General features: G+C 38.2%; 2 protein-coding genes across 6 annotated transcripts in view; both read left to right on the plus strand.

The window, feature by feature from the left end:
* The window catches only part of LOC127646264 (non-homologous end-joining factor 1-like), a 38,972-nt gene extending 28,017 nt beyond the window's left edge, over positions 1-10,955 (plus strand). For 2 of the 3 annotated variants that reach the window (XM_052129768.1, XM_052129766.1), the window contains exons 6-9: positions 3,047-3,227; positions 4,366-4,448; positions 4,839-4,927; positions 10,880-10,955. In XM_052129768.1, coding sequence (XP_051985728.1) covers positions 3,047-3,227; positions 4,366-4,448; positions 4,839-4,927; positions 10,880-10,910 — 384 coding nt within the window. In that variant the 3' untranslated portion in view covers positions 10,911-10,955. Of the gene's footprint in view, positions 1-3,046; positions 3,228-4,365; positions 4,449-4,838; positions 5,110-10,879 lie in introns of those variants that run through there. The other variant, XM_052129767.1, reaches the window with a different exon arrangement.
* Positions 10,956-11,481: 526 nt separating this feature from the next.
* On the plus strand, positions 11,482-23,313 carry LOC127646261 (indian hedgehog B protein-like). Of its 3 annotated transcripts, XM_052129762.1 has the most exons (5): positions 11,667-11,801; positions 17,325-17,586; positions 19,976-20,191; positions 20,444-20,591; positions 21,862-23,313. In XM_052129762.1, exons 2-5 carry the CDS (start codon positions 17,410-17,412, stop codon positions 22,575-22,577), a joined length of 1,257 nt encoding a protein of 418 aa, XP_051985722.1. In that variant the 5' UTR covers positions 11,667-11,801; positions 17,325-17,409; the 3' UTR covers positions 22,578-23,313. The 3 variants fall into 3 exon arrangements, with proteins under 3 accessions (XP_051985721.1, XP_051985722.1, XP_051985723.1); XM_052129761.1 differs by lacking the exons at positions 19,976-20,191; positions 20,444-20,591 and having other exon boundaries at positions 11,482-11,801; positions 21,862-23,312; XM_052129763.1 differs by lacking the exons at positions 11,667-11,801; positions 19,976-20,191; positions 20,444-20,591 and adding an exon at positions 14,694-14,990 and having other exon boundaries at positions 21,862-23,312.

Below are 23,313 nucleotides of genomic sequence, written 5' to 3' on the forward strand. Positions count from 1 at the left end.
TGCACTACGGGAAGAGAATACTATTTGTTGGGTGGTTCCAAATTATTGTGAGCAATAAGACTTGAACAAGCTTCCTCATTCGCAAAGTGGAATCTTCTAATTGTAGCACTGAATAACTTCTCTGGAATCTTCCATTAGAGTCTATTGATTTAGTTTAGCATGAGGCAGCTCTTCCACAAACCACTAAAAACCAGCCAAAGCTGTTTACCAGCTATGAATAGGTGTATCAACAAGATGCACAAACACATGTGAACAACTTTTTCCTGCCCTCAATAGACACTCCCCCTCTTTGAAGCACACAGGTGACGGCCAATCATATTGCTGTTTGCTTTACATTTAATCAATTTCAGAAGCAAAACTTAATTGATAGATTGACATGGCAAGAGGAAGAATATATGGAGGGATCAGGAGAGAGGAGAACTGATTTTTGGGAAACAGGAAGTGCACACTCATGAACTGTGGCTTTTCGGCTCACATTGCTCTCTCTGTCCCCAAAGAGGAACTCAAAGCTACATTTATTTTTCATGATCTTTAAACAAACAAATAATAAATATAAATCAATGCAAACCCCAAATGTCCACACGTATATTTAGGGGCCCTTCATTTAGCTAGCGGTCACCAATCTCACCAGGTCAATATTTGGGGAGCTAATTTTGAGAAGTTGTCCTCTCTGTTGTGAAAGAGAATGTGTGAATGCAGTCATCTTATTAACATCAGTACCGTTACCCTGTTAAACTTAGTCACACTCTTTTGAATCTGTAGGGAATTGTTTGGTTATTTACGCATACAGAGTTCTTAATTTTGTCAGTTCTTCAAAGTCAGAGTGAACTTCCATCATTATATCAAGATTTGCTCAAGACTGGGTAAATCCAAAGTACCTTTCAAGGCAAGTCATTCAACTTGGTGGTCATCTTAGCAACACTCCTGGGGAGCTATTCTCTATGTATAGTTGTAAAATCTGACAATAATGATATTATAAATTGTTCTTTTATTTTTTTGCTCAGATCACGCTTAAAAAAATGCTATTTTTCAGGCTGGTCCAGCTAATGTGCATGCGCATTCTCGAGTTAACTGACAGGCAATATCTGTATCGAAAAGGTATTTTGCTCTCTTACCTGTTTAGCGGGATTTCCTTACATTTGCCATATTGGGCTTTTCAATTTCTCTCATTCATTTTAATACAAGTGCTCTGTCTCAGGTTAAATAGTCTCTGGTAAATCTCACAAAACATGTCCAGGCCAACTTTCACTGCAGTGTTAAATTAATATATGGTTTGCATAGGCACATTTTCCCCCAAAATTCTCATTGAGTCATTGGTCCTTGCGCATCATGTGACCAAACATCATGACACAAGAACTAGTGAGGTTTGATGTTTTTGTCAAATCTCCATATTTAATGTTGCCACTGTTTGCAGAATCTGATCAAGGATTTGACAATAATAAAATTTTAAAAAAATGAATGGATTTGTGTTCAAGTTAACACTGAATTACAATGATTGTTTTATTTAAATTGCAGTGAATTAAAGCAGTACAAAAAATACCACTGGGTTATAGGCTTTATTATTAAAAAATGTTCACGTTGTGGTAATGAGGGTATCAGAATTACCATCTTTTCTCATTGAGGGAATGAAAGTTTGAGGGTAAAATGTGTGCAATAATGTCACTATTTATACATCATAATTATACTCCCTTAGTTTGTCATTTTTGCTGAATTTAATTTAGAAGATCATTGTATCATCATCTTTATTAGGCTAGAGTCACATTGGGTAACCTCCTCGTGGTCGCTATAATGTGGTTCATTCTCGGTGGGCCGCATGGTGGATGGCATGAAGCCTCCATACGTGCTATGTTTCCGTGGCGACACGCTCAACAAGCCCATGTTATAAGATGCATTGGTTGAAGTTCGCAGATGCGGAGGCAGCTTTGATTCGTCCTCCGCAATCCGGATTGAGGCGTACCACTACGCCACCATGAGGACTTAAATGTTAATTGGGAATTGGGTTTGCCAAAGATCACCTTGACACTCCATAACACTACTGGTAAAATGTTTTGTGGAATGGTGAAACTAAGGTTGAAATGTTTGAGAAGAACACGCAAAACTACGTGTACCGTACCGCACCTCATACCAACATAAAAACATCCCAACGGCAGAGGGAGCATTATGATTTGGGGCTGCTTTGCTGCTTCAGGGCCTGGACCACTTACCCATAATCAAGGAAAAAATTAATTCACAACTTTTTCATGATATCCTACAGGATAATGTCAGGGTGGCTGTGCGCCAGCTGATGCTCAGTAGAATTTGTGTGATGCAGCAGGACAAAACATCAAAGTAAATCCACTACAGAATGGCTTCAAATAAAGAAAATCCACCTTTTGGAGTGACCCAGTCTTTAACCCAATAGAGATGCTGTGAAATGACCTCAAGAGAGCCATTTACATTAGACATTCTAAGAATATGGCTGAGCTGAAGCAGTTCTGTTTAGATGAATGGTCCAACATTCCATCTGAACGTTGTGCAGGTCTAATCCACAGCTACCAGAAACACGTGGTTGAGATTAATGCTTTTATTAAATCCAAGGGTTCACTTACTTTTTCCACAGCTCTGTGAATGTTTAATGGGATGTGTTCAATAAATACATGAAAGATTATAATTGTTTGTGTGTTGTTAGCTTAAGCACATTGTGTTTGTATATACTTTTGACTTTGATGAAATGACGAGGTCACATTTTATGTAATGCAGAAAACCAGCTAATTCCAAAGGGTTCACATACTTTTTCTTGCCACTGTGGAAATGTGAATGAAGAGGTTGCTGCTGCATATGAACATTACATTCACACATCCATATATACAAATAATAATAACTGCAGTTAATTTAAAAGGTGCACAAAGTTTTTATTTCCATTTAATGTCTTGATTTAGATATCTAAAGAAATTAATATAACTTTGCCCAAGACATTTGTGTGCAGAGACAAAGAATTGAAAATGAATTGAAATGTTATCTCTTTTTTTATTGAATTGGTCATTCTTTCTCTTTTATGTCTCTATAGACTATTCCACAGATGGGTGTGCTGCTGGACAGTTTGGATTTTGACTCAGAGTTACAGGCCCTGTATGTGGCCGTGAGCTCGGGGAACACTGCACAGAAACGTAAACACTCTCCTGGCAGCAGCCCCACTGCCGAGGACAACCACTTCCCTGATCATCAACAAACCAGTGATGTTCCCAAAGGTTATTGTCACACACACACACACTCAGCTTTAGTATTTAATAGTGCTGTCAGTCGATTTATAGGAATGGGTTATTGAAATAACATGGGTTATAAAATTTACGCAAAAATGAAAATTACGTTAATTCCAATCCAAATTCATACATGAAGCCCAAAGGACAATCTTTGAAAAAAGTCCTGGTCACTTAATGAAGTTCAAAGGGGACAGTCCTACATTTAAGTCATAATTCACAGAAAATCTTCCACCAAATAAGATGCTTCAGACATGTTAGGGCAAGTTTGACATCAGTGTCATTGGCACTTGCGTGTATGGTGACCAATCACCATTTGACAATATTTTCAAACCTTGAATAGTTCTCTTTGGGGCCTGGGTAGCTCAGCGAGTATTGCTACTGACTCCCACCCCTGGAGTCACGAGTTTGAATCCAGGGCATGCTGAGTGACTCCAGCCAGGTCTCTTCAGCAGCCAAATTGGCCCAGTTGCTAGGGAGGGTAGAGTCACACGGGGTAACCTCCTTGTGGTTGCCATAATGTGTGGTTCTCGCTCTCGGTGGGGCATGTGGTGAGTTGTGCGTGGATGCCGCAGAGGATAGCGTGGGCCTCCATAGCGCTATGTCTCCGTGGTTACTCGCTCAACAAGCCACGTAATAAGATGAGCGGATTGACGGTCTCTGGCAACTGAGATTAGTCACTACGCCACTATGAGGACTTAGAGCGCATTGGGAATTGGGAGAAAAAAAACTTGAATACACATGGATGTTAAGGATATTTGGGGGCTACAAAGAAGGGTAAGATTTTCAGTGAATAATTACAAAAATTTCAGTCAGTTTTACAAATAACAACTTTTATTTTACAAATAAAGCTATTGTTTCGCATCTGAAGTAATAACATTTAGCACACATGTCACCTGGACTACATTTATTATACTTTTATGGCACTTATTTGTCATTTCGTAGCTTGACAGCACCAGTCTTCATTCACATTCATTATGTAGAAAAGTGCGGCCCAGATTTTCTTCAAAATGTTTCATTTTTTAATTCCATGGAAGAAAAACAATCACAAGATTTGCAATGACATAAGGGTGAGTAAATGGATTAACTATTCCTTCAAGTGAGGTATTTTGGTTGGTATGCAATGCAGGTGTGGGGTCTTCATTGGCTTCTCAAGAACAAATTGATGTCAAAGGACCATCAGGAAGAACTCCGAAAGCTGACAGTGAACAGGTTTGGTCTATAATTCTTCCTTCTTCCATGTTACTTTTGTTTCTACCTTTATCCTAAATCTTACCCTGTCACAATTCAATGAAATAAATATTTGATTAATGCCTTTTGGTCATGAACCCTGTATTTTGGAATATGTGTGGTTCTTTCAACTGACCATTTAATATCCTAAATGGACCATGAAGCCCACATTGCTGAGCCTCAGGCTGTTCGAGTTTGGCCACTATGTTTGTTTTTAGAGATTCAACAAAAAGGCCTGTGTGCTTCAAGTTGATTTTCGTGCCCATCTAAACAGATTAAAACATTTTAAACGTTGATCATCTTGATAAACTTGTATTGAACCCAGCATATTCCGTTCAAGGAACTAAAACCAATTCTGATTGATTCTTTCAGACTGTCCCTCTAATATCAACTGCTGCTGCTGGTTCTGAGGAACGTTCCACCTCTCGGCCGAAGAAGAAGAAAGCTAGGGGGCTCTTCCGGTGACTAATCACACCTCTCATGCCAGATTACTACAAATCATGTACACATATATTTTCTGAATGCTTTATAAACATACTTATTTTTATTCTTTTAATGTTGGATTTTAGTTGTTTATAAATGTTATAAATGGTTTTTATTCTGTATGACTTTTTTTTTATTTGTGTGTCTCGATAATAATTAATAAAAGATTGGTTTCCTTAATAAGACGTTTTCTAGTTTATTGGAAGAGGTGTTAATCAAGCATATTAGCATAATGTGAAAAATCAACCGATGACTATTTTTCTCAATTTGTTGCCGGACACTGTTGCATTACAGCGCCACTTCTGTAAACCCTTGTGTTTTTCCTCTATGTCGCAGTGATGCATTCTCACTGCCTAAACTGTAGTGTCCCATTGCATGTTGCACACAAAATAACTTTTTCCAAAGGTCAAGAACTTTCCCAAATTAAAGGTGAATAAAGGTTTTTATCAGTCTGCTGGGTGGCAAAGATGTGTTTACAAGATACTGGGCCACTACAATAAACGCTTTAGAGGAAAAAGTAGTCACTGGATTTGGAAAAGAGCTTTGTGACATCAAATCATACAAATATTGGAGAGTTTTGTTTGAGACACTTAGTAGCCAGTTAATGGGATATCCTAAAGTACATCTGTACTGTATATTCATTTTAGTTTTTTGAGTCATGTTCCATGAATCTATGGTATTTTTGAACAAACCACAAGCCAACACTTATTTTCCACTAATTTCTTCAGTGTTGTCAGTACAACCATTGACCGAGACTACTGTGCTTTTGTTTGTTGAAAGAGCTACCATTTATTTGAATGGTGGTATTTTATTGTGGAAATTTTGCTGTCCTTTTAAAGTAAAATGATTTAACTGTAGTTGTCCATTGTATATGTCAGCCAGATCTTAGCCAGAATAGGCTACATAGTAGACCAGATTTTAACATTTTAGATTTGCAGGGTTACTCTGGGGCGTGCTGTCATAAATATGTACATGGTTGATAGTAGGGTTTAAATTATCTCTTTTTACTGTTGTGATTTTGCTGTGTACAGATTATTTTCTGATGACTGGCCAAATCACTCTCTAATTAAAATCTACTCAGGAATACCAATGTCTTCTTTAAGCTGTCAACGGTGTGGTCACACTGGACTAGAGTAATGTCTGCACCACTAAAAGACACAGTATCACTTTGTAATTGTTCTGGAATTTAACTGATGATCCATCCTCCAATGTTATTTGAATGACATTAGAGTTTATTAGGAGACTTGGGAGGGATAGTTTGCAGTGATGGTTGTTGCCGGGTGTAGTTGCTCCAGTGTCTGTTAGTGAAACTTTCCCCTCTTTTAATGGAGATGTGACTAAGTTCTGTTCTGGTATTGGGCTGCCTGTCTGTGTGGAGTACATTTTTTAATGGAAAAATTTAAATCAAACATCCTGTACAGAGGTAACAAACCAATAAGTCAGAAATTATCCTAGTTTTTCAAATAAAAATAATTCAATTTAAATTGACAATTGACTTCAAAATTTAAATTTGAGAAATAAAATGTAATAATGTATTTAGCCAAAAACGTAGTACATAAAAAAAAAAAAAAAATTTACATAAAAAATAATACAATACAAATAATGTAGTTATGATCATTGTACACATTGCAAAAATATTTGATATGTATATTCAAAATGTATATCCCAATTTTTTTTTTTACTTTTAAAATAGTTTTTGAAAGTAAATATTTTAACAAAAATTGTAATTGCCACTTTCAAAAGTTAAATTCAAGCACATTAAAAAAAAATCTAAATTATTTTTTAAACTTTTACCAAATTAGTTTACAAATGACAAATAAAATAAAAAAAATTTACTTTCAAAAGTTAAAGTGAAGAAATACAATTTAAATAAAATTTTACCTAAAATATTGTACAAAAATGTTTTAATAATTTTAAATAATGTAGTAAGGATCAATGTGTGCATTGCAAAAATATTTTTGTATATTAAATATAAACTTTTATTTTCAGAAAACTTAAGATGTGTAAATATTTGTATGAACATAAAAATATTCAGCAACCAAGACATAAACTGAGCAAGACAAGTGACTAACAGAAATGGAAGAATGTGTCCCTGAACAAAGGTCAAAACCTAAAGTAACAGTCAATATCTGGTGTGGCCACCAGCTGCATCAAGTACTGCAGTGCATCTCCTCCTCATGAACTGCACCAGATTTGCCAGCTCTTGTTGTGAGATGTTACCCCACTCTTCCACCAAGACACTTGCAAGTTCCTGGACATTTCTGGGGGGAATGGCCCTCACCCTCCGATCCAACAGGTCCCAGATGTGCTCTATGAGATTGAGATCCGGACTCTTTGCTGGCCATGGCAAAACACTGACATTCCTGTCTTGCAGGAAATCATGCACAAAACAAGCAGTATGGCTCATGCTTGAGGGTCATGTCAGGATGAGCCTGCAGGAAGGGTACCACATGAGGGAGGATGTCTCCTTCCCCATTACGCACAGCGTTGAGATTGCCTGCAATGACAACAAGCTCAGTCCGATTATACTGTGACACACCGCTCCAGACCATGATGGACCCTCCACCTCCAAAGTGATCCCACTCCAGAGTACAGGCCTCGTTGTAACGTTCCTTCGATGATAAATGCGAGTCCGACCATCACCGCTGGTGAGACAAAACCGCGACTCGTCAGTGAAAAGCACTTTTTGCCAGTCCTGTCCGGTCCAGTGAAGGTGGGTTTGTGCCCATAGACGACATTACTTCCGGTGATGTCTGGTAAGGTGGAGTGGTGGTGGCGTAGTGGCTAAAACACAGGGCTGTTAATCAAAAGGTCGCTGGTTCTAACCCCACAGCCACCACCATTGTGTCCTTGAGCAAGACACTTAACTCCAGGTTGTTCCGGGGGGGATTGTCCCTGTAATAATTGCACTGTATGTCGCTTTGGATAAAAGCGTCTGCCAAATTACATAAATGTAAATGTAAGGACCTGCCATACAACAGGCCTACAAGACCTCATTCCAGCCTCTCTCAGCCTATTGCGGACAGTCTGAGCACTGATTGTGATTGTGCATTCCTGGTGTAACTGGTGTTGCTATCCTGTACCTGTCTGTGAGGATGATCAGCTGTTCTTCCAGTCTCCCTGTAGCACGTCTCACAGTACATACATTAAAATGTATTGCCCTGGCCACATCTGCAGTCCTCATGCCTCCATGCAGCAAGCTGTTCACGCAGATAAGCAGGGACCCTGGGCATCTTTCTTTTGGTGTTACTCAGAGTCATTAGAAAAGTCTCTTTAGTGTCCTAAGTTTTTATAATTGTGACCTTAATTGCCTACCGTCTGTAAGCTATTAGTGTCTTAACGACCGTTCCACACGTGCATGTTCATTAATTGTTTATGGTTTATGGTTTATGGAAATATCTCATTATTAATTACATATTTGAATCCAAAACGCATTGGCCATAATTATTAGCACCCTTTTATTCAATATTTTGCAACCTCCCTTTGCCAAGATAACAGCTCAGATTCTTCTCTTATAATGCCTAATGAGGCTGGAGAACACCTGACAAGGGATCTGAAACCATTCCTCCATACAGAATCTCTCCAGATCCTTCAAATTCAGAGGTCCATGTTGGTGGACACACCTTTTCAGTTCACCCCACACATTTTCTATGGGGTTCAGGTCAGGGGACTGGGATGGTCATGGCAGAACCTTGATTTTGTGGTCAGTGAACTGTTTTTGTGTTGCTTTTGATGTTTGTTTTGGATCATTGTCCTGCTGGAAGATCAAACCAGAGCCCATTGTAAGCTTTCTGGCAGAGACAGCCAGGTTTTTATTTTTTATCTGTTGGTATTTGATAGTTTGTGATACCATGTATCCAGACAAGATGTCCAAGACCTCTGGCAGAGAAACAGCCCCACAACATTAAAGCTCCAGCACCACATTTAACTGTGGGCATTGGGTACTTCTTCATGTCTGTGCATGCCAACCCCATCTCTGGTGTTTGCTGCCAAAAAGCTCTTTTTTGTTTTTTTGTTTCATCTGACCATAGAACCTGATAGCATTTGAAGTTCCAGTAGTGTCTGGCAAACTGAAGACGCTTGAGTATGTTGTTGGATGAGAGCAGAGTTTTTTTTAAACCCTCCCAAACACTTGTGGTGATGTAGGTGATGTCTGATATATTATTATTTTTAATTTTTTTTGACTTTCTGACCACAAGACTTATATAATTTCTGCAATTCTCCAGCTGTGATCCTTGGAAATTCTCTGGCCACTTGAACCAACCTCCTCACTGTGCGTGGAGACAATATAGACACACGTCCTTTTCCAGGCCGATTCGTAAGATCTTCAGTCGATCGGAACATGTTATTTATTGCCCTGATGGTGGAAATGGGTATTTTCAATGCTTTGGCTATTGTCTTATAGCCTCTTCCCATTTTGTGAAGCTCATTAAGAGAATTTGGCCTTTGTGTTACCTCGTAATTATACCCATTTGAAACAGGAAGTTGTGGCTGAACCATTTCATTTTCCTAGTCACCCAGTTGCACTGAAAAATGTAAAATATGAATGGGAATATACTTCAGATATATTTTACTCATAAGAATTTCTAGTTCAATGTGTTTTGGAGAAAAATATTTAGTAATTAGATTTTTCCCCTCTTTTAATTATTTTACTTCAATTATAGGTTTGATTTTTGTAAATTTTTTGAATGAAAGATCAAAAGGATAAACAATGCAGATTTTATTTTTCACAGCCTTCTTTGCTCACCAAGGGTGCCAATATTTTTGGCCACAACTATATACATATATATTTTTATTTAAAAATTTGAGTTATATGTATTATAATAAAAACAATTATATATAGGCAGTTGACTATCAAAAGTAAAAGTAAAAAAATGAAACTTACATTTTAATCATTAAATAAAGATTTATTACATTTTTAATAATTTTATATCAATCGTTTACACATTTAATTGTACACATTAAAGTAATTCAATGTTAAAATAGTAAAACAAATTAAAACTGGCAATTGTGTTTCAAAAGAAAAAGTGAAAAAAAAAAAAACTTAAATGTAATGTAGTAAATAAATATATATTTTAAAAATCTATATGATAATTAAAGAATTTAATAATGATAATCAATTGTAAAATACATTTAAATATTTACAGAAAATATACAGGAAATCTTAATTATCTATAATTGGGGAAAAAAAGAAAACCCTGTATATGTGTGTGTGTGTGCGCACATGTATTTATCACTTTGTAGTGACCAAATGTCCCCATAAGGATAGTAAAACCCGAAATGTTTGACCTTGTGGGGACATTTTGTCGGTCCCCATGAGGAAAACAGCTTATAAGTCATACAAAATTATGTTTTTTGAAAATGTAAAAATGCAGAAAGTTTTCTGTGAGGTTTAGGGGTAGGGTTAGTGGATAGAATCGTTGGGGGGGTTGTCGGAGGGTCAGGACCCCCTAAAATATCATTAAAATATGTGTATTGTAAATAATATAATGATATATTCTTAAAATAATTATTTAAGAAATAAAATAATTCAAATGCAAACGGGGCAACAACAACAAAAACCTTGGTGTCCCCTTCAAAAATTGCTCCTGTGAATTGTTATGTTTATTGCTCCAAACACATTTTGATGAAATTTTCGCCCCTGGATAGAATATATAGTTTGTACAGTATAAAAACCATTATGTCTATGGAAAGACCCCATAAAACATGGAAACACAACATTGTGTGTGTGTGTGTGTGTGTGTGTGTGTGTGTGTGTGTGTGTGTGTGTGTGTGTGTGTGTGTGTGTGTGTGTGTGGACTACACACGTGTTCTGACGCACAGTTGACAGGCAGTAGAGCGTATTCTGCTAAGGTTCAAAGGACTCCAGACATCAGGGTCCGAGAGTTCAGACCTGTTACGCGCCTCCTATTTGTCTCGCTTCTTGACAGGTACAGGGGGAGAGCGGTGCTGATAAAGTGAGTCTGCCCAGAGGGGTGGAGTGGAGGGCAGAGACAGACAGAGGGCAGGACTGGCAGGGTGCGGTCTGCTTCAGTAGCATCTGATCTCGGGTCACTTCCATTTCCATCTCAACTGAGAGCCGTGCGCCACAGGGCAGTATTAAAAAAGTCAAGCCGGGAGCCAGAAACCGCTGCGGGGACACACTCTGACCGCGACTCTGCGCAACCAGGACCCGCCTGCAGGCGATTCTCAACGCGCTTGCCAAGATAAACGGAACTTCTCTATTTATTCCCCCTGTCTCCACTTGGTCTGAGAGAAAGCGAGTTTTACAGACCTGAGAGGAGGATCAGCGAGCTGGTACCAACTCTGCCATCAATAAAAACGCCCAGGAAACCGTACGTGTCCGGTGCCGGGGTGTCTTTCCGTGCGCAAAAAGGATGGTGAGCGCCAGGTGCTCCGTACTATCACCGTCCTAATAGACTGGTCCTCCTCCCCCTCCGGTGATCTTGCGTGAGGACAGAAGCTGAGATTAGGGGGAGGAGGGTTACTTTACTACCATCTTTACCATCTTTGACACTCCATCTTTTGGAGTGCCCGGTGGCACTGGTTGGTATGAGACTCTACACAGCGGTGGCGCTCCTCACTGGGTTCGTCTTGACTTTCTCGCCGGCGTGTGACAGCTGTGGACCGGGAAAAGGTTACGGAAAGAGACGAACTTCAAGGAAACTCACGCCTCTCGCCTATAAAAAGTTTAGCCCAAACGTTGCCGAGAAAACGCTCGGAGCCAGTGGGAGATATGAGGGGAAAATAACGCGCAGCTCAGAGCGCTTTAAAGAACTGACACCCAACTACAACCCCGACATCATCTTTAAGGATGAGGAGAACACAGGTGCAGACCGCATGATGACGCAGGTGAGCGGGCACATGGGCTTCTGGTGCGCTTCTCACATAGAAATGCATGCAGGTCAAAAGTGCGCAGAAAGCTCTGCTAATGATTAATTTGTCTCTAAGATTGGAATTTGATACATTATAGACAGTCCCCTTGGATCAACATGTAGATCAACATGTAGATCCAATATCCTTAAGCATTCAGAGTGCTAATAATGTGGCGATTGAGACCCAAGTTTTTATAAAAGTTTGAAAATTCTTGAGTTCATTCAGAGAATGTGGAAAAAGTGAGATTGTTAACTTGTCATTTAATCGACTTTCATCCAAAGTGACTTAAAGACACTTATAACAGGGAATCTGCATGTGGTTGAGTGTCTTTATCAATGGTACTGGTAATGGTAATAGTTTATGGAACAATTACTGTAGAGTTCGAACCTGCAATCATTAAATTACCATCCCAAACTTCAAGCCATAGACTCCACCACTATGGTGTAGCAGCCAATCAATTGGGCCTGCTAAAAGATTATTCCAGCTTCAAAATAATTTAAGCTTTATCAACAGCATTTGTGGAATAATTTTGATTATAACCAAATTCATTTCGACCTGTCTCTCCTTTTCTTTGAAAAAAGCAATAATCGAGGTAACAGTGAGACGTTTACAGTCAATGGGGCCAATCTGTAAACGTTCAAATAATCGCTGTTTCAAAAATATAGCCACAAGACGTAAACAATGTGCGTGTAAATATGATTTTTAGCGCGATAAAATCACTTACTAACCTTTTCTGTGTAAAGTTATATCCAATTTTGAAACTTCGTTGCCATGACGACCTAACCCCCAAACCATGTAGTAATCCGGTAAATGAAGATTTAAACAAATAATACACGAGTCTTAACTCGTGTATTTTTTGGAGTATTAAGAATTTGTGTAAGTGCTTTTAGAAAATTATAAGCTTCACATTTCGGCCTTTAAACCCGCCAAAACTGGCCCATTCACTTCCATTGTAAGTGCCTGACAGTAACCTCCATTTTTCCATTTTGTTTTTTTAAAGTTAGGACGAGTTGAATTTTTATTTTTGTGTGCCACAAATATTGTCGATTGAGCTTAACTTGTATTAAGCCTGAAATAGTAGCCTCATTTAATATGTAGGTGTAATATTTGCTCATTTGGTGAACAATTTTTATAGACATTGAAATGCATGCCGGGATTGAGAACACATTTTTCATTCACAGTTCATTCAAGGTTTACTCTCTTCATTCTTCAGAGAATATGAGTGCAGGCTTCGTCAAATTAAAGACACAGTCGGCTAGTCGTCGGGTTATTTTATAACCTTATTTTTGAACTTTCTCCCACGAGGCTCTTGCTCAATTTATGTGAATGAATGAACGCAAAAGGGGTGCCTGTCAATAAAATGGCCAGGAAGAGAAACCTGAAACGTTTAATTACAACAGTGCTTTCGCTGTTTTAAGCCCGATTGGAAAATATAACATTAAAACGGCACTTTTAGATTGGGCATGACCTGCGACTGTTTAAATGTTTATCCGTATGCTTAAATAGCATTTAAGCCGCCCCCCTTCTTTGAACCGTCCGATATTTTTTACGATGTTGATGTGATCCAGTGTGGAATTTATTTGACTTCAAGCTCCCACTCCTCAGCAGTGTGTATTTATATCAACTCTGAATGGCCACACGTTTATGTCCCGGTGACCCACGTGGGAACCGAAGAGGGGCGCGTAGATCTCGCCCCGTCTTTACCCCCTCACCTCTCCGGCGCTCTCCGCGCTCGTTTAACTGACCTTCACACGATTTATGAGGGCCAGGCTGCGGCGACCGCTGGAGACAACCTCTGGTCTGTGTTTCCTTTTTATTCTGTTATTTTTTGTTTGTTTGTTTTTGTAGCAAACGTGTGTAAAAATAGCATTTAAGCCTTAATTACACACACATTTTCCTCCACCTTATTTTTGATTCAGCGGCAACGACGCTCTCATACAGGCGCGAGTGTTCGGGGCCCGGGCCGTCGGCGCGCGCAGGGTGAATGTTTGTGTAGCCCGCGGTTTGTGTGAAAGCTCTCCTGAAATCCCGTCGATCTCTGCTTTGAGAGCTAAACTAACAGAGTTCATGGGCTGATTTATGACGTCCAGTTCACTTTTAAAACCGCAACTAAAAAAAAGCTGAAATCCACAACGCCATCTATTAGGCTACAGCTTTACTCTGTTCTTATCATCCAATCCGGGTACATGCTCAGATAAATAAGTTGTAGCCTATATTTATATTCACATTTTTCCATTCAGATTGAGTATATGTTCCAGAATATTTGAAATAATGCCAAATGCACATAGTTCTAGTTAACCATAAACTCGTTTTTCTGTCTGCAGGTCACCGTAAACCGGTTCTACAGTCTTTGAGTTTATCATTCCTGGTCCTTTTAAGACTCACTGGAAAGGAATCAAAGACTGGGAGATCATTGTTTACCTTCACAAAAAAATTTCAGGAAGGGACATTTTTAATTTAATTTCAGGAAGGGAAAACCTTCATTTTTTTTTAAACATTGATTAGCTATATCTGTCTATCTGTCTGTCTGTCTGTCAAAAAGGGAAAGTAGCTCTATTGAAACTACTAAACCAGTACACTTGAAATCATCCAAAGTTAACTCAAAATTATTAAATGAAAAAATGATGAGTAAAAAATAATTTTCTCACATGTGTATGACTTTCTTTCTTCTGCTGGATAGAAATGAAGATTTTTAGAAGAATATCTCAGCTCTGCAGGTCCATACAATGAAAGTGTATTGTGGCCAGAACTTTGAAGCTCCAAAAAGCACATAAAGGCAGTATATATGTAATCCATACGACTTTAATCCATATCTGCAGAAGCGATATGATAGGTGTGGGTGTGAAACAGATGTATATTTACAAATTATTTTTTCTTACCCAGTTGGCAATATGCACGAAGAAACCAAAAACAAAAGAAGAAGAATGTGTAAGTGAAAATAGAGATTTATAGTAAAAAAGAACTTAACTATTGATCTGTTTCTCACCCACACATTGTATTGCTTCTGAAGACATGGATTGTCACTGGACACTGGAGTCATATGGATAACTTTTATGCTGCCTTTATGTGATTTTTGGAGCTTCAAAGTTTTGAATTACATTGTATGAACCTATGGCTGTGTTCAGCAGAAGAAGGAAAGTCATCCACATCTGTGATGGCATGAGGGTGAGTAAATTATAAGATAAATTTCACTTGGGTGATCTATCCATCCGTCCATCCATCCATCCATCCACATAGTTTGAATATTTAATAATATAATTTGTATGGCAAAAAAAACACACCAAAAAAACCCTAGTGATATCAGAAATATACTGGGCTTGTTACCATCATTAATGCCGCAGTGATTTCTTACAGTACAAACAGTAAACATCTTCTAATTATTTCATCATTCACTCCCCCTCCTGTTGTTCCAAACCTGTATGACATTCTTCTGTGGAACACAAAAAGAGACATTTTTAACAATGTTAACACTGAACTTTTCCATACAATGAAAACATTCCTTAAAAATCTCAACCAAAAATCATTCCGGCATCAGCATATTCATAATTAGCCCCTCGCAATTGGTTATGAAACTTGAGAATGCAAATGAGATTTGAGAGCTACGGTGGAAGGACAAGATATTCAGTGAATTATGTGCTTTTTTTGGTGCTTTTTTGTCTGTGTTTGATCTTGACAGTCTCTGGTCACTCTATGCGGTCATTGCATAGGAAAAGCTGTGTGAATATTCTTCAAAACTGGTCCTTTTTTATTGCATAGAAGAAAGAAAGTAATACAGGTTTGTAATGACCTGGGTGAGTTCATGACAGAATCTTCATTTTTGGGCAAACTATTCCTTTAATAGCATGTGAGGAAGCATATTTGAGTGTGGGAGAGTGTATTATCATTGTTGATGCAATGACTGTAGTCTAAGCATGTTTTGGTTTCAGTGGCCAGGGAGACTCAACAGGACAACCAAAACACACTACATTGCTCTATATTTTCAAACCTCTCTGTCTCTTTATCTCTATCTCTCACTCTCTTTTCTCTTGTTTCTACTTTTGCTGATGCTTCTGTGATGATCTTCCACTATCTTCCATCTGAGGCTAGACTTTGGTGGTCCAGGATCCAAAGAGACTAAGCACAGTTTCCCTTAGCTCTGAGACTGAGAGATGTGCAGATAGATGGTGTTTCGGACAAGATCAAATCACTGACTGCAAGGTCTTTTAGGGTAGCTTTTGGGTGAAAAGGTGGGTCTCCAATTTTGAGGACTGAAATAGATTGTTTGATGTAGTGAGTACTTAGAATGGTGACATCAAAGAATCTCTGTCATCACTCAGCAAGCAATTTGTGACCACTTAGTTGGTGGTTTTCCAGTGACCTTGCATGTCTCGTGGCCTTTAGTTTAGACAGGGATTTATTGGCCCATGGGCTCAGTGTGTATGTGCTAACCACAACTGCGTCAGTTCTACAAATGGCTGTCAGGTTTATATTTGCCTTTGCTCACAGAGTTTCACACCTAGCAACTGCCTGCCACAGGGTTTTTGACAAGAGCGCGCTACAATCCATATTTCTTGCTGGAAATCCAGACAGTGGCTTTGTGTTCTTTCTTACCAAGGAATGCAAAGCCTCCTTCTCTTTCTTTAATTGGTAACTTATGGATCAGAGTTCAGCATTCTAATGGGTTTAAATACGGTCACACTGGTCATTTATGCTATACAAACTGTTAGAGGTGTATTGTACGTATTTCATTGTAAGACATCTGTGAACTTGTGAACTCATGTCACGGTGTGATGATAAATTCTTAAGTTAGTCTTTTCCCCAGAAAGTTAAAAAAAAAAGTGTCACAGTAACTATAGTAATGATTTACATTAGCGATTTCCTCATTAGCTCACATTAAATGCATTGTAAATTATTAGCCTGAGAGAAGAAAGATCAGAAAGAAGACTTAAAGGAATAGTCCACCAAAAAATGAAATTCTGTCATTATTTACCTACTTGATATTGGGTCTTTAACTATTATGTACTTGCATTGAAAAATTATACATTCGATATAATGTACCTATTGTGTACATATTTTTTGTTCTGCATAACCCTCGCAAGATTTGCATTAGTTGCTACCAAAGTTTGGTAACTTGAAAATTTAGGGGTAATTTTAGGGTTAGGGGTAGGTTCAAAAGGGTCATTACAGATGTATTTATATGCATGTACTTTAAATGTAAGTACAATGAAACCACACGTATGTACACAATCAATATATTGCATAAAATGCTTCATTTTTTATGTAAGTACATACAGTAGTATTTAATGACTTATATAAAGTAGGACCCCCTCAAGTTGTGACGAATGTTGTTTTTTTTGTGGAAAACACTTTTATGTTCCATTGAACAAGAAAACAGCATACAGGTTTCTAATACCTGTGTTTAATGAGTTTCCTGTTAATAAGTCACCATCACTTTTCATATTTATGCATTTTAGAATGTGTTCCTCTTATATTGTGTGTTGTGCTTCCTGTCTTTCGTAGCGTTGTAAGGATAAGCTGAATTCTCTGGCCATCTCAGTGATGAACTTGTGGCCAGGTGTGCGTCTGCGTGTGACAGAGGGCTGGGATGAAGACGGCCATCACTCTGAAGAGTCTTTGCATTATGAGGGCAGAGCGGTGGACATCACTACCTCTGATCGCGACCGCAAAAAGTACGCCATGCTGGCCCGTCTGGCAGTGGATTCTGGGTTTGACTGGGTCTACTATGAGTCCAAAGGTCACATACACTGCAGTGTCAAATCAGGTAAGAGAGGGGTGATGGTGTGTGGTTGGGTTGCCGATGGGGGATCGGTAGAGTGAGAAACAGACTCTACAAAGAAAAGGAAGGAAAACCAGGGTGGGATGGTATAATCTTGGCATGAATGTAATTTGCGTTCGTAACCTATTTTACTTCCTTAAAGGGATAGTTGAATGAAAATGCTCTCATCATTTACTCAACTTAATGCCATCCCAGATGTGTATAACCTTCTTTCTTCTTTTTTTTTAATTTTTAGAAGAATATTACAGCTCTGTATGTCAATACAATGCAAGCGAATTTGGCCAGAACTTTGAAGCTCCAAAACAACCAGAATCATATGGATTTTTTTTATATAGCCTTTATGTGATTTTTAGAGCTTCAAAGTTTTGGCCACCATTCACTTGCATTTATAGGAGCTGAAAAAATTATTCTAAAAATCTTTGTTTATGTTCAGCAGAAGAAAGAAAGAAAGTCATGCACATTTGGAATGACATGAAAGTGAGTAAATGATCATTTTTGGGTGTACAGTACTATCCCTTTAATCTGACAAATCTAATGGATTTGTATTCGCAATGAATGGGTAACCGATATTGCAGGACTTTATGATATCCAACGGGAATTGATTGGATTGTGAAAAGTGGACGTTACATTCCAAAATGGAGCCAGGTGGTTGGAGGGCTTGAAAATTAAGTGGGATTTAATGACAGTAGGGAAAGGGCAGTTGTTTCAGTGGTGGGGAAAGTTATTATTCATTTTGTTAAAAATTTACAAAGTCAAAGGTTTTATTACGTGGCATAATGCTCACAAATGATTTTCACACAAGAAAACCAGCCTGATCTGATCCGTGGTTTATTACCTGTATTGCGGCTATTCTCAAGTCAAATGTCCACTAAGTGGCGCTAAAAGCGAGTTATATTTTCTCCCAAACAAATTAGGTTAAATCAACAAAACCTACCTACCTACTCTATACTTTAAACCTAAACATAGCCAATAGTGTCATAAAAAGGAAATGTTACATAAAAAATGCAATCGCTGAGGCAACCGCTTCATTTTTGTGGCGCTTTTATGACATTTACGGCTCATGTGTCAACTCACACACTTTTCAGCACTCGTGTCCTGGTCTTTTACATCACAAGTGCAAAGCACTGTCAGTTGAGCTGCATTACAATTTGATCGCACTTGAACAAGCTTGTAAATGTAGTTGGTTATGTAATGCAAACGTTAAAATGTATCCCCTATTCATGCACTATAGTAAAAGTGCTTTGATGTCATAACACAACATTGTTTGGGGAACAGGGCAAAAAGACAGTGTGTATAAACTGATCACCTGCCCTTGTACTCTTGATTTTTGTGAAAGTGAATAAGTAATTGTTGTAGTAGGGCATCTAGTGTTCGTTTCACCAGGAAACTGCAGCAATATGTACAAAGAGCCAATTAAAAATAATGTTGCAAATATTTAGGTAAAGTGATGTGATTCTATGAGACCAGGTTGGACCAGGAACATTCTGTAGGGTGGTAAATTTTGATATTTTTTTTTTATCTAACCACAGCTAACAAAGCAACTTCTCACAGTCATGAAATGTAAGAAGATGAGAGAAAGATAATATGCTGAGCAATGCAAAATAGCATGTCTATAGTGTGAGCTTTATATAGAGGGAATCACATTAGATTCCTGCTTTTAACACACAGACTATAGGCCTAGGTCTCTATAAAAGACAGCCAAGTTTGATTCACTCTATATATATATTTACGGGATATTTTTTTGCTGCTTTAAAATACTAGATTAAAGCAGCACAATCTTGCAGCTCTGGGCTGTCTGATGAATGCACTTATCTCTCTTTTCACCCTTCCTAACATCTACTTTTCTCACTTTCCAACCTCTTATTTCCATGCAAGTTGACACAGGCTTCATTTTAGTTTTAGCATCTCTCATAAGCTACATGCTATTTTATCCTTGCTAATGGGGCCAAAACAGTGGAAAGAACTAAATAAATTAATATTCCTGTATATCAATCCTAGATGTTCTGTCATGTAATTTGGATTTAGATTCACCTGCCCCCAACTGGCAATAGCAAGTAGCAAATTGGGGTTCATGGTTCTGTGACATTAACTAAAGGCTAAAGCTATTTTTAAAAAAAAAGGGATGAACTCTTCGACAGGTAACACCCCAGCTTTTCATTTCAATAGGAGATATGTCAAAACCTGTCAAGCTATTTCATTCTTTAAAGTTAGCTATTAGTTTGATTTACTGTTATGTCTATATATTTGCATTATGATTTATAATAAAAATAAATCACTAACATTCATTATCTTTGTTTTTCTGTTTTCTCCTTTGATCTTTTCCCAACATTTTCTCTCATTTTTTCTTCTTCTTTCACCTGTCCTTCCTGCCCAGATCATTAAGCAAGTCATCTTTCCCTGTCATAATCAAATGGGACTGCAAAGCATTTATATCTATTTAACCTATAATGTATATTATGATGTATATATATATTGTAATATCTACAAAAACTGGAGGCCAAAATCAAAAGAGGCAGCACTAGTGGAAGTGCCAGTCAGTTCAGAAACAGTGCACTGGGAGGCGCTCCTTCATCAACATCCCAATGAAAAGGTACAGTAGATACTGGCCCAGGCTTGGTAGCTCACATTAGCCAAATACTCGCCAAAATAATCTTATACACCAGCTCAACCAATCCTTGAGAAAGAAACCATTGGATCAACCAGTGACAAAGTTGAAGGCCAGAGGTATATGTGAAGGGAAAGTGTTGCTTTAAGAGTATATCAGCTAGTCAGATGTCATATTGTTAGACAAAGGCTTATAGAAGAAGAGTCTGCCCACTACAAGTTACACTTCCCCTTTCAGATAACCGGTGAAAATGCTGGAGTCTTGCAACAGTTGGATTCACATTCATACACTGTGTTTGTTGTGCTTATTTGGAGTCCTATAGCAACCCTACACCTATACCTATCCCAACACCTAAACCGAACCCTAACCACAAAGATGAAAAAAGGTAAAATTATTAAATATACTGCAATGTAAAAGTTCTATTCAATACAATAAAATTGCTGTATCACTAGGTGTTGACAGCGAGGAGAAACTTGATGAAAATGAAGAGAAGAAGATGCTAAGCTAAAGGCTAACCGGTTAGCTTGTAAGCTAACTGGAAAAAACAAAACAGAGAAATGTTCAATTTCACCATTTATATCTTCAGTTTAATATATAATTCTTTGTAATATTTACATAGTTAAAACAACATAATTTATACAGCAATTGCATAGGATTTTAAAAGTCCTTTCAGCCAATAGAATCGCCTAATGATCCAAGGAAGGCGTTACTCAGAGTGGGCGTGTCGTGTAGTGTGTTTCTCATCTTTTGAAGGGCACAGAGAGACGTCAGTCATGACATCAATTTGTAGTCCAATTCAGAATGCTAAATCGATATGGGTTCCCTCACAAATTTTCTAGTCAGTTTTGATAATACCGGTTTTCGACATAGGAGTAAAATAAGGTCTGTGTTTGTCATTACTTGAAGAGACTTTGTTCAATGAATTACATATAATTTCCCAAGCATGCAAAGTTGATACTAGCTTGACGAATGACGTGTAATTTTCTTGACATTATTTTTCCTCATAATTCGAAAACCATAAACCTCACAAACCCACCATCTTTGATTTTTCGGTAATGAAAACGAGGCTCTGATGGATAGACTTGCCGTCTCTTAACAAAAACAGAACATTTATTAACAACAACAGAAAATGTTTAATCTTTAAAAGGGTTTTCATTTAAATACATTTATATCAAACGAGTGCTGTGACTGAACGCTGACTGCGATCCCTTGTTTCTTTCAGCATGACTGCACATTAAGATGAGCAGAATGAAAAATATGTCTGATTTATTGCAATTATTTAATAAGATAGTTAATTTTTTTGTCATTTTGAATCTTACGAAACACTAAAGTTTTCATGGTAAATAAATAATAAAATCACTAGTTTAGTAAAACACATTATTATCGATATTTTGATGTGAGTATCCCTCATCTCGATACAACGTCAATATTGGAAGTATCAATACTTTAGGATTGATCTGCCCATCCCTACTATAGACTGACAATGCAGCTCTATACTGGTCAGGATGGCTGCATTGGAAAAAAAGGGGCTTGGGAATCCATTCTGTATTTCCTTTCAGAATAACGCATTAATTCCTTTCCTTTTCTTTCTTCATCTTACATTTCCTCCTGGCTCACTCTCCTCCCATTCCTCCATATCTCTGTCCATCCCTCAGATAACTCAGTAGCAGCAAAAACAGGAGGTTGTTTTCCTGGTGGGGCTTTGGTGACAATGGAAGACGGAACGCAGAGACCAATCCATGAGCTTCGACCAGGTGACCGTGTTCTGGCCTCAACAGGAAGTGATGGGACTGGGGACCTCATTTACAGTGACGTCCTCACCTTCCTGGACCGTAGCCCTGTTATCCAGAAGCTCTTTTATGTGATCAGGACAGAGGATGGGGCCAGCGTCTCCCTAACGGCCGCTCATTTACTGTTTGTATGGTTTGGAAACTGCTCTAGTGAGGCCCAGCAAATGACAGGGGCCCTCCAGACAATATTTGCCAGTGATGCTCAACCAGGACAGTTTTTGCTGATCATAAATGAAGGGGAACTCAAGAAGCGTGTTTCACGTATCACTGAAGTAGAGGTGCGGGAGGACCAGGGGGCTTACGCCCCACTCACTGCCCATGGGACTTTGGTGGTGAATGGCGTGATGACCTCGTGTTACGCAGCGGTGAACAGACGACAGCTAGCTCACTGGGCATTTTCTCCTCTCCGCTTCTTGTACAGTTGGACCGGACCGGATCGAATCTATAAGAATGGCTTACACTGGTACTCTCAGGTCTTACTCAGTGTGGGAACACTACTGCTAGATTCAGAACTCTTCCATCCTTGGGCCTTAGAAGATAAAGAAAGACAATGGATTGAAAAGAAAAGGAGAGAAGGGTAAACTAAGAAGACAAATGAAAGATAGTGGGATTTAAATTGTTGAAAGCTCAGGGTTTTGACTATGGGTATAAAGTGGGGATAAGAAAAAATGAGAACCAAAAGACAATATGAGAACCAAAAGCAGGACTTTAAAGTTGAATTTAGTAATTTATGCACCAAAAAAAAAAAAAAAAATATATATATTTTCCAACAGGTTTCACAAAACACTATACCCCTGACTTTTATTTGGCGGCCAAACAGATTGGCCCACCCCCAATCTCATGGCATTGGTAGAGCCAATGCTGGTGGGTCGGGCTGGTCGGGATGCTCAAACAAACAGGGCAATGTTTTGATTGTGCCACAGAGCCCCAGTATTTACACTTTTCAGGAGAATCAACCTAAGAATGGATAACTGATTGTTGTCTATGCATATTAAGCTGGGACAGGAAAAGGTATTTTAACAAACTTACTTTTGGTCATTTTACAAGAATTGTGTGGGTGAACACACATTGTTTGTGCCTTATGTATATTTGTGACGCTATTCCCATTATCCATAATTTTTTTCTCCTTTAGACTTTAGACTACAACTAATTTAATAACTTTTAAAAAGTTCTTAGTAATATTATTACGGTAATAAAGTATGTTTAAGGTATTTGAGTAAAGTATTTAAAAATCTATTTTTTGAAATTAAACTTTGTACAAAGTATTCCTTTTGTCTCTTAATTGATCTTTGCTAACTGCTGTTTGAAATCTTTTAA

This window comes from Xyrauchen texanus, chromosome 7, assembly GCF_025860055.1.
Source record: "Xyrauchen texanus isolate HMW12.3.18 chromosome 7, RBS_HiC_50CHRs, whole genome shotgun sequence".
NCBI classification, from domain to species: domain Eukaryota; kingdom Metazoa; phylum Chordata; class Actinopteri; order Cypriniformes; family Catostomidae; genus Xyrauchen; species Xyrauchen texanus.